Source organism: Gadus morhua, chromosome 11 (genome assembly GCF_902167405.1).
Source record: "Gadus morhua chromosome 11, gadMor3.0, whole genome shotgun sequence".
NCBI classification, from domain to species: Eukaryota; Metazoa; Chordata; class Actinopteri; order Gadiformes; family Gadidae; genus Gadus; species Gadus morhua.
Window position 1 is genome coordinate 23,872,805 of NC_044058.1, and position 12,002 is coordinate 23,884,806.

The 12,002-nt window shown below is 42.7% G+C and overlaps 2 protein-coding genes and 1 long non-coding RNA gene across 3 annotated transcripts; all 3 read left to right on the forward strand.

The window, feature by feature from the left end:
- The first annotated feature begins 590 nt into the window (after positions 1-590).
- On the forward strand, positions 591-6,666 carry LOC115553867 (IgGFc-binding protein-like). The gene is made up of 8 exons (XM_030370390.1): positions 591-597; positions 1,905-1,955; positions 3,254-3,378; positions 3,718-4,364; positions 4,496-4,929; positions 5,233-5,498; positions 5,874-6,050; positions 6,424-6,666. Exons 1-8 carry the CDS (start codon positions 591-593, stop codon positions 6,664-6,666), a joined length of 1,950 nt encoding a protein of 649 aa, XP_030226250.1.
- A 1,916-nt stretch (positions 6,667-8,582) lies between these two features.
- Positions 8,583-9,987, forward strand: LOC115553869 (IgGFc-binding protein-like). Its single transcript, XM_030370391.1, has 4 exons — positions 8,583-8,590; positions 8,798-8,906; positions 9,015-9,350; positions 9,796-9,987. Exons 1-4 carry the CDS (start codon positions 8,583-8,585, stop codon positions 9,985-9,987), a joined length of 645 nt encoding a protein of 214 aa, XP_030226251.1.
- A 212-nt stretch (positions 9,988-10,199) lies between these two features.
- LOC115554317 (uncharacterized) lies at positions 10,200-11,998 on the forward strand. The gene is made up of 4 exons (XR_003978582.1): positions 10,200-10,317; positions 10,400-10,530; positions 10,836-11,005; positions 11,919-11,998. It is a non-coding gene; the product is annotated as an uncharacterized LOC115554317 (long non-coding RNA).
- Positions 11,999-12,002: the final 4 nt, after the last annotated feature.

A 12,002-nucleotide genomic window follows, 5' to 3' on the forward strand; every position in this document is an offset into this window, starting at 1 on the left:
TACATGATGAATCACAATGATCGCAATCAGAGGACCGTGAGAGTTATTGAGCAGCAGATGAACCAGTCCAAAAATCTGACACGTTAACGGAGCACCGAACTAGGCCCTCTCGGATGCCATTTGTTTCACTACGACTCCTTTCAGCTGCACACCCCTCTTCCCCAGCAAAAAATAATTTGAGATAACGGCTAATAAAACGCTTGAGGTGGCGTTTTGAAAAGAAAAAACTTAATTTTTTTTAGGACATGGCATGAAGGTAATTATGAGGCTTTGATTGATGTCCAGACATTTTTTGCGGGGACTCATTCCTGTTCCTCACTTGTATTGGAGTGAACGGAGATATCAACTTCTGGGTCCCATGATTTGAGGGACCTGTCCACAGCCCGCTAAAACAGCTGCAATACCAGGCTTGGCCGCTGAGCACTGGTGGATTGCGGAAGTATGCAGTGTTCCTGGGGGCTTGGGAATGCAACGACACCGCTGTCATTTAACAACGCCATGTTTCTACAGTGGCTGACAGTCGACAAATCAAACGACTAGATACAAAATTGCGTTTTTCACGTGTTTGCAATCTGCGGATTTTCAACTAGATGGCAGGTATGCATGCTGTGAGGATGTCTTTTGTGTATATTATATGATTAGACTCGACGATTTCGAATGTGGGGATTTTTTCGGTCACAATTGGTTTGCACAATTTTAAAAGTGGTGGGGACAAAATTTGTATTTTAAATAGTGGTGGGGACATGTCCCCCCCATCCCCCCGTAATCGACGCCTATGGGCGTATCCAACCTTAATTACCTTTACACCTCAATTAACTTTGAAAACTGAGGACACCTCTATATGGAAACACAGTTGGACACAATTTAAAGTGTTTATGATGTAGCATTATTCATTCCATTCCAAATGCAATACTTATTTCCATGCCGATTTCATATCAATGTCCATGAAATAATTTGTAAAGTATCAACAGATGGTTAATCCACAACATGCCAAACTAATCCTTGGTTCTTTAGTTAAATAATTGCATTGGCAGCAAATGATTCATAATTATTCCGTAGAATATCCTCTATTGTTCTGTATGTGTGTGTGTGTGTGTGTGTGTGTGTGTGTGTGTGTGTGTGTGTGTGTGTGTGTGTGTGTGTGTGTGTGTGTGTGCGTGTGTGTGTGGGTGTGTGGGTGTGTGGGTGTGTGGGTGTGTTGGACATGATATGATGAAGTGAGAAGAATAAAGAAAACAATGTTAATTTGCATAAGTGACGCTTCAACAAACAGTGTCAAATTCAATATTCTCTGGATCCACCCAGAAATAAGGAGGGACATGTTATTCATTCATTCCCTTCCCTCTATTCTCACCACAGATATAAAACACAGTTTGTGCACATTCACCCTAATCTATCCTTCGCAGTCAAGGTAAAGTATAGGTGCTTGATGGGATAATTGGGCACTTAATTTAGTAATGATAATGCATTTTTTAATTTTAAAGTGAGATGCAATAACCTTTATAGAGGTTCAGAATGTGATGAGCTAACACATTATATATTAGTTGTGATAAGCTGGCTTGTGGTAATTAATGAATCCATTGCTAATCATTTTTGTGTTGAAATAACATTAGAACAAATATACTATTTCCTACCTTTAATTGTATACCTGATAGATACATATATTTGTAATTTAATCATTTATGACCAAAACCTTTGGTTAGTGGTAGATCTATTTAGTTATTTTTATCTTTTAATATTTTCATCTGTTTAATAATCAAATACATTTGTGAATTGTAGGATATATACCGTTCATTTATTTTAGTGTCAAACATATTTCAGGATTTTTTGCTTTCTAACCTGAATCTTCATTCTTTAAATACATGATTGTATTGTCGTGTGCATTTCTTTTTCTCTGCTATCAGAAGCCATGAGGTCTCTCGGGCTGTATGCAGGTGTTGCGGCACTGTTGGCAGGTAGGCCTATCCATGAAACCGTTCATGATTGTGGTGAACGGCTCCAAGATGATAGATCATTTCAAATATGCTGCACAGTAGCCCAGTTCCTAGTTCAGATCTGAGGATGAGGCAAACTAGTAATTTAAATCTAAACTTAATCTAAATTATAGTGTGGCTGTAGAGTAATTTTGATATTCAACACTTTTTGGGATAAGGGTAATAAATGTATCATTAGGAAATTTTAACAGTACTTAATGCGTTATTAAGTATGAACTAACAGCTAATTAATATCCAAAAACCTATCCATAACCCACTACCCCATCTAAGCCCTGCGCCATATAATAATGCTCATAACTGCATTGACTAATGTTAATTAATGGCACGGTAACGTGCCCTTGTTGTAAGGTTGAACACATATGGTAGATATGTGTTATTGTGTGCATTAGAACTGTAGTTGGCTCATTTGGATATGTGTGTAGGGGATCATGTACAAAAGTGAGATGCAATAACCTTTATAGAGGTCATCACTAGGGCTGGGACGACGCGTCGACGTAATCGATTACGTCGACGCATAAATTACGTAGACGCGAAAAATGCGCGTCGATAAAAAAAAAAAAAAAGATGGGCGGCACCGGAGCGTAGTAGCAACGCGAGTGGCTCCCCAGACTTTCATAAGTGCAAGGCGCAACGCACTCGTTCCTCTAAGTATGGGAATTATTTAATGTAAAAGGAAACGATTCCGTGATATGTCGTCTTTGCAAAATGGAGATGACTTTCCATTCTAGCACCACGGCAATTCACCAGCACCTGAAGAGGCGCCACCTGGTAGCAGCTGCAGATGACCGAGCACCGTAGAATTTAATTACTTTGAACTTTTATTTTGGAATTTAAAGGCAATAAACATGTATTGAAATGTTAAGGAATTCATATTTTATGTCAATCAACATGTATAAATTGCCATTAGTCAATTAATGGGGAGATAATCGATAATCAAATCGAATCGAAATCGAATCGGACTGAAAAAATGAATCGTTAGATTAAATCGATGCATCGAAAAAATAATCGCTAGATGAATCGTTTAAAAAATAATCGTTTATCCCAGCCCTAGTCATCACAATCAAAATTAACGCATTTCCAACCATGTGACAGAGTATTTTTTAAGGGTCAGCAATCAAATCAATTTTAAATTAATAAAATATTTGTTGATGTTGATATGTCTTGGGTCAATTATTGATTTATTTAGTATTGTTAAACAAACAATCCTTCAAAAAGCACAGCACATAAAAACATTCTCATATCTCTATTCTCACCTCAAGTGTGCCACGGTTGTTCAACGGGACGAGACTTCATTGCAACATTTCTTCCAAACTACTACACGAACAACCAAAGGCTCCAATTAGTTCTCACGGCCAGAGAATCAGAAGCCAAGGTCCTCATTGAGGTGTGTGCATGGTTTGCTCCTCATCAAGGATGCTTGATTAACAATTGTTCGTCCATTGCTTCATGTGGGATGCCAGAGAGAGAAAATAGGTTGAACATTTATTAGCTTTTGAAGACAACATGAAATAGCATTCATTGCTTATTTTATTTCCATAATATAACATGTTTCCAAGTAAAATGGGATTTCAGAGAAGGTCAAACTGCAGGACACATTTGTTGGTGCTTGTTCTTCAGGATTCGATTGGGTTGTGTAAAGATTAGAAAAAACATATTGCCAGTTATTATAAGAAGAAGACAGTACAGGCCGAAGAATAATAGCAAGTATAACTTACACCTGCAGGTTGGTTCCCTGAAGTTCTCCAAAGTGCTGACTCTGTCTCCAGGGGAAACCCGCTGGGTGTCTGTCCCACCAGGAGCACAGCTCCAGCAGCCCCAGAACCCTCCACACTCAGCGGTTCACATCTCCTCCACTGCCCATATCTCTGTGGTCGCCTTCAACCAACAAACCTACACCAGCGACGGCGCAGTGATCACCCCTACAGACCAGCTGGGTGTGGAATACAGGGTGTTCACCCCAGCCGGAGGCCCTTTGGAAAAGCAACTGGCTGTCGTCAATGGCAACAGTCCCAACAAGGTCACTTTCCGGCCAACACAGAACGTGCAGGCCAAAGGGTTGGGTTTATGGAATGGCGGGAGGGAAACCACAATTGCCTTGAAACCCTATCAAACCTTCCTGGTTCAAAGCCTTTCCACTCTGACAGGCATGCAGATTAAATCACAGAAGCCTATGGCGGTATTTTCGGGGCACAGGTGTTATGGTTCACCTTGTGACCACTTGTACAAACAACTACCACCGGTGAGCCAGCTGGGTACAGAATACATGGTGCCCCCTGGCATGAAAAGTCCGGCGCAATCCTCGGTTTCAATCATTACAACTGAGGACAACACAGAGGTGTCTGTGGACAATGGGAAAGTCACAGCGAAAAGGTTAAGATGATGAGTATATGCATTATTATTTTTGTCACCTGCACCTTGTAGACTTTAGTATTCATTTCATGTGTTACTTTTCTTAATCCTGCTTCATTCATTTTATTTTCTACTCCCTATTAAATAATCAGCAAACTGAAGAAAGCTGGGGAGGCAATTTCGGAGTGGGTCACGCCCAACCAACCATTGTTGGTGACGGGCAACAAGAAGCTGCTGGTGGTATTCCTGAGCACCAATAAACCCCATGACGCCATCATGCTAGTGCTGCGTTCTTCAGACAGGCTTGCTAGTGCCTGGTCACTGGAGACCGTGGATAAGATGAGTAGCACCGCAGTAATCCTCTCAGAGCGGGAGGGTCGCGACAGTGTCAAGGTGTGCATGAAGTCCAGTTGTAGCTCTCCCATGTGGAGTAAGCACCAGGCAGGAGCCAAGTGGGTCTGGGCAAAGATGGCCCTAGGGAAAGAGCAGAACCATGTGACAGTGGACGGGGATTCTGGCATGGTAGTGTACGTCTACGGGGGAGAGCATCGCAAAGGATATGCAACCGCTGGAGTTTGTTCTGAGGGTAAGTGCACACGTAACTGAGGCGGTCTGTGACCATGCATTCAGACAGCCAAGGGCGAACATCCACTGGAAGGCACAACTGAAGGAATACCCATCACGTTGGTTGCCTTTCCTCATTACTCACTTCCATCATCCATGTGTCTACGTAGGGGTTGTAGGTTTTCTGTTGCTTTGTATATCCCCTTTCAAACTGCCAGGCTCCTGCCAGCTTAGGCAGGAATTTGTTAAAGTTCCTCCAGCTTACACAACATTTGGAACTGTGTTGAAGAAACCCATTTGACATGCTCTGTTGTTTCTCCTGCAGCCCTCCCCCCTGTTGCACCCCCCCTAGATCCTTGTGACGGGGTCTCATGCCGAGAGAAGGAAGTTTGTGCAAAGGGTTCATGTGTCCATGTCTCCACGGCAACATGCCAGGCGTTAGGTGACCCCCACTACAAGACTTTTGATGGCCGTTGTTTCGACTTCCAGGTATGGGGCGACTTACAGTATCAGTATGTATCGATACTTTATTCATTATTGTCGGGCGGCAAGTGGCTCAGGAGGTGGAGCAGGGAATCTGGCAACCGGAAGGTTTCTGGTTCACTCCTCTCTTCCACAAAGCTGAGTGTCGAGGTGTCCCTGAGCAAGAGACCTAACCCTGCTCCTGACGATGGGTGTTCAGCACTAGTTGTAAAGAGCTATGGGTGGCCACAGGTTACAGAAGCACTGTATAAATGCAGTCCATTTAACATTTATGTTTTTGCTAAAATAGTTCATTCCAATCTTAAATGAAATTATAGAAATGCTATCATATAAATGATCCGTACATTTTTAATCAATCCACATTTTGCCCTAAGAAGAAACAAAATACAAAATATATCTCCCTGTATATAATGTTTGTGATTCATGTCAGTCATATATAGGCCTACCTCATGCTTATACTGAGACTTTTTTCTTTCTGTCTAGGGCACCTGCACCTACATTATGACAACAGTCGCTAAAGCAAACAAAGACCTGACGCCCTTCACTGTTACAACCAAGAACGATCATCGTGGTAACCGTAGGGTGTCCTTTGTGAGGACCGTGGTCGTCAATGTCTACGACATGAATGTAATCATAAGCAGACACAGAGGACGAGTCCAGGTAATTTATATATTCTTCTCGCTTCTAGTCACACATTTTCTTTGATAATTTTTTTTTTTTTTTTAATTCTAAACGGTTCACTGTTCAACTTGTACCGATCGAAGGCAAAACAAAACCAAAAACCTCTCATGATTAAACTTGTTCCCTCATGCGTGACTGTGAGACTGATGCTGAGAACACAACGTAATGGGCCAATCATGTGTCACTGAGAGCAAGATAACATTCCTCAGTTTAAAAAAAACAAGAATTCAGTTTAACACTGTAGCACAGGTGATGCACTTCACCCCTTAGATGACAGATAACCCAGATAAGTAATCTAACAGGTCTAACAATTAGTGACATTATATTCCTATTGGTTTTATTTAACCTCCAGGTGAATGGAGAGCTAGTCAACCTACCAGTGAGTTTGTCTGGCGGTCGAGTCTCAGTGAAACAGCGCGGACAATATGCCGTGCTCACCACGGACTTCGGCCTGACCGTCAGATACAACTGGAACATGAGACTGTACATCTCAGTGCCCTCGTCCTACTACAAGCATCTCGGGGGCCTTTGTGGGAACTACAATGGGGACAGAATTGACGACCTGCCAGCACCAGGGGGTAAGCAACGAGGATAAGAAGATATATTTTTTGTGGGAAGTTTTGAAGTTAAGATAATTACAAAATTCAAACACATGAATAAATTAATAAATGAGGATGTGACTAAATAAATGTTACGTTGAAAAGGGCCACAACAGTTTACAAGAAGCAATATTGTTTTTTCTCTACGATCTCTAAAAACAAGGTTTACCCTTAAGGTGCATCCAGTGTTCTCAAGATGATCAGTTCCTGGAAGGTGAAAGACGTGGACCCCTTCTGTCGGGATACCTGTGGCGGGAAATGTCCCTATTGTTCTGAGAAGCAGAAACATCACTACCTCAGACCAAAACTCTGTGGACTCCTAAATAAACCAGACGGGCAATTTGCTGTCTGTCACAAAACAATAAACCCTGAAATGTACAGTGCCAACTGTGTGTATGATGTTTGCACCAATCAAGGTAAGAAAAATGTATCCCACAATTTCATTTCAGACTATTTCTAGCTGCTAAAACTGCTAAATCAGATGGTAGCTACAGAGTGGTACTGCAGATGATGATGATATTAAGCCAATAACGTTATTGTCCACAACAGTTATGTTAGAATGAACCAAATGCAAAGGATCATTCATAACAGTTTTACGGATACATTAATCCGCCAGATTATATTAAATCCATAGTTAAATCCCAGCATAATGCTACGTTGAAAGATAAAATCCTGGGCTGTTAAATTAGATTAATGAGGGATTAAGAACAACACATACACAGCTCACTACAATGTGTATAAAAGCTCAGTGAGCAGACACATGAAACTGTGTGGCAGAGGCGCAGTACAATCACAATTGAAGGTGTGGTCCTGTGGCTGTGTCCCCCATTGGTTAGTAAACTGGTTAGCTTTCTGGTGTCATTATATTTTAAAAGTTTGATTAATCTTACCCTAATAAGAAGAGAGTACAAGATGTTCAACAATAGTTTAACACAGTTGGTCAGAGAAAAACAGAGAAAAGTCACCATTTGAATTAACAATATTATTGAACCGACAATATTGTATAATAATAACATAATATCTGTATCCACCCCAAAAATCTTTGTGTTTTTGAGGTTATTTCAGTAAAATTATAAAAGTCATATGTAATTATTAATTACATTTCTTTTGAGGAGATCCTTTTTCCGGGTTTGCTGTCAAGTCTCTGCTTTGGAGTAATGATCCGGGTTAGTAACAGTGATGAACGTGGTGTCTGCCTGGTTCCCAAGGGGCTAGACACATTCTGTGTGACAATCTGAAGAGCTACAGCGAAGACTGCATGTCTGAGGGAGTCAAAATAAATCCACTGTGGAGGGAGATTGCCAACTGTCGTAAGTCGTGCGTGCTCTATACTTTAAAACAATGTTTAAACTGTGTAATAATATAATGATGTTCCTAGCTATCCAGGAACAAAATTGTGATCATAATGAACACAATATTCTGTTGTCCATTGTAGTCTGACCATAACTGACGTTAAAAGTGTTGTTATATCAACCCCCCTCCCCACAGCCCTGTCGTGCCCAGCGGGGAGTCACTATGAGGCCTGTGGCTCGGCCTGTCCCACATCCTGCACGGACCGAGACACTGAGCAAACATGCAAATCCCCCTGTGTGGAGGGATGCTCCTGTAACAAAGGCCTGGTGCTCAGTGGCGATAGGTAGGGCTACAACATTTCACCTCTAGTACTACTACAACACTACTCATGATCACTGTCGTCATAACCAGAAGCAGATTGATAACTATCAATCTGTGTCGTAACGGGGAGATACATTGATTTGGAAGCCTCATGTCGTCCATTTTTAATCCTAAAGGTTTTTTTTTTTATTCATAAGAGTTAATTCATATCAACGTATTCACTAAAATCTTGTGGCTAAATCTTGTGGCTATGTTTAGTAATTACAGCTTGTATGTTTGATCCTGCTTCCTTGTGGCTATGTGGAGGTAATGCAGCTTGTGTGTTCGATCCTGCTTCCTAGTGGCTATGTGGGGGCAGCTCATGTGCTTAAAATACGTAACAGTGATTGATCTTACAAAGACAACGACCTTCTAAAGCAGCTTCAATGTGGTCCACTGATCAGTGGGCCCCCTCTGTGACTCCTGCGCGCTTTCATCAAAGTTGACACTTGTGTGGTTCAGATGTATCCCCAGGTCCTCCTGTGGCTGCCAGCAAAAAGGACGATATTACCCACAAGGCAGTGTGTTCTGGGCCGACGACAAGTGCGGCAGCAAGTGTCACTGTGATGATAAAAGTGGAAAGGTACGGCAAGTAGTCTGCGGGGCCATCCCTATGACAGTATGCTTTGTTTCATTTTAATACATGTTTTTTTTGTCATATTGGCAGTAATCTTTTTCATTCTTGTCCCAGATTATCTGCAAAGCAGTAGGCTGTAAGCCGAACGAGCGCTGTTCACTGAAGGGGGGGGTCCGAGACTGCTACCCGCTGTCCTCAGCCACCTGTCAGGGCACCGGAGACCCCCACTACAAAACCTTTGACGGGCGCCGCTACGGCTTCCAGGGCACCTGCATCTACGTGCTCTCCCAGACGGTCCATAGTCCCCTCCCTGACCTCCTGCCCTACCAGGCTCTGGTCCAGAACGAGAACAGGGGCAGGAACAGGGCCGTGGCCTACACCAAGTCTGTTTCTTTGACTGTGTACAACTTCACCATCAGCATGAACAGCGACAGCCCGGGAAAAGTGCTGGTAAGAGTCGAGCTAGTCATGGTTCCACGTTGACGTAACACAAGGGGGATTATAGACCCATCACATTCTTGCGGACCCTCCTTGCGTCCACCTGGTTAGCGTCTCACAAAAAGTGTAACCTTGTGTTGCGGCGACGCAGCAGCAAGGAATGTGATTGGTCCTCTCACGTAAATCAAACGCCAACCCTACGCAGAACAAAACAGGTTCACGACTGTCGAAGCGACTGCGTGTTCATTGCGTTGCATCAACGTGGAACCATAACGAAGCCTTTTCTCTCACCCTCGCTATGTTTTATATTCCCAACCAACTCCTTGAGTCGTTGAATATATGTTATACATCTAATTTTCTTTATAAACGTGCCTCATATAACCACGTTTATTTCTTAAGAAATAGGTAGTGTTACTGACTCCCACCCCTCGCTGTCTCCCGGCCTTCTCTCTGTCAGGTGAACAGCCGATCAGTGAACCTGCCCTACAACGCGTTGGAAGGGAAGCTGTCCTTGTTCCGCCAGGGCAGCTTCTGCTTTGTGCAGACACACTTTGGCTTGACTTTGAAGTTCAACTGGAGGAGCCATGTCAGCCTGACGGTGCCTAGCACCTACGCTGGCTCTGTCGAAGGCAAGTGCTGTGTTTGGTAAACAGTGTAACTCTACCAGAAACGCTTATAGGCATGTTGAAAACTGAGTTACTTTGAGAGAGCCAATAGTGTACTATGAATGCGGATGTCCTCTGAATACAATTTTCTTTGAGTCCAAGGTCTTACATTTCACAGCAACTCTTGATAATAACAAGGTGTATACAAGTATTGTGTTTGCATCTTTAAATATCCTCAAATAATCCCTGTTAACGTCTTCTATTTTGTTTGGACAGGACTGTGTGGTGATTACAACGGTAAGGCCGAGGATGACCTGCAGAAACCTGACAGGTCCCCGGCCAAAGGCCCTACTGACTTTGGGAACAGCTTCAAGGTAATCCAGGGCTCCTTCGTAGATGTTGAGGCACAGCAAGATAAAAACAACGTTCTATGAAGCTAACATTGTTTTCTTCCAGGTTGGAGGGGACGTGGGGTGCACCAGCGAGTGTCCCGGGGGTAAATGTCCTGTCTGCGAGCCAACACTGGCCATACGTTATCAACAGAAAGACTCCTGCGGGATTATCGCCAACGAGGCAGGACCTTTCAGGTTGGCACATTGTCGTATTTGCAAATGCGTTGATGCATCGTTGGGATTTGTAAGACCCAGTATCACATAACAAATGCATATTTTCTTCCATTTACAAAGGAAAAATTGTGTATTCTGACTTTCAACCTTATTTTGTCGTATGGCTTACAGTAGTTTGACAGGTTTATTATATTTACATGGAATTAGCCTTACTGTGTCCTGAATATAAGGATTCCACGTTCTATTCTTTCTTTGTATTCGTTAAATGTATGTCCCCGAATTCGGCTCCTCAAACTCTTTTGAAGTATTATTTTTTCTTCTTCCAGAGATTGCCTCGCAAAATTCGACCATACCGAGTACCTCAACGACTGTGTATTTGACCTTTGTGCGTACAAGGGCCACATTACTGCCCTCTGCAACAGTCTGACAAGTTACCTGGTAGTTTGTCAAGCAGCCGGCGCTGTGGTGGAGAACTGGAGGACCCAACAATTCTGCCGTAAGAGAAGCGTGAAAAACACAAACCAAGAGCCTATAGGTTTTCAGTCAGTCTCTGCTCCATGTGTTTGACATTTCGCACAGATCTTCTTTCCAAAATATACTAAAAATATATATCTAACATACAGATTCGATTTTTTAAGAAAATCGGCTTTCAGAATGAAATAGTTATCAATGGGTTAGCGATGGATGATCATCACGAGGTGATCATGTGCAGAAATGTTCCTACAACGACTGTCGAGAACAATAAGCCAGTCCCTCCAGAAGAATGCGATTATGCGATCCAATAATTCAACGCATAATCGCATTTTTTCACATACCACTTGCACCGCATAAATTGCCGATTTCCGCACAAAATATGCGGGGCTTGCATGATTTCATAATCCCTGCATTTTCGTTGCAAAAAAGTCACATATATCTTAACAGAAAGTTTACAACAGAAACGTTGTGTTTACTTCACACAAGACTAGCCATTTCCCCGTTGCCATGGGAACGTTATGAAGTGACGCAATTACGCGACGTGAACGTAATCGAAAAGTTCCCGCATTTTTTGCAAGTTCCCAGTTTCATCGCATAAAATTGCACAAATATGACGCAAATTTCATAGCATTTGTTAAGAAAACGTGCCGCATAATCAAGGATTTTTGGCCGCAACAATCACAAAAAAACACCGCATTTTTCTGGAGGGACTAATAAGCCAGTTGTATAACTGTACTACTGTGCCTTCAAACAAATGTTTGTCATCGCAAAACAAGATACTGATATAATATGCCTGCTTATGCCCCTATTATATTAAAGTTCCATAACGTGATATTTGAAACAAAAGATAAGACTCTCTGCAAACTTGACTTCAGACACACATTTAGTACGCACACACATTGTAACGGTTCCTCTGCGGCCCCTCCTCTCCACAGCCCTCCGCTGTGGGGCCAACAGTCACTACGAAGCGTGCGCCGTTCCGTGCCCCCAGACCTGCGACGGCTTCGGCCTCGCGGAGG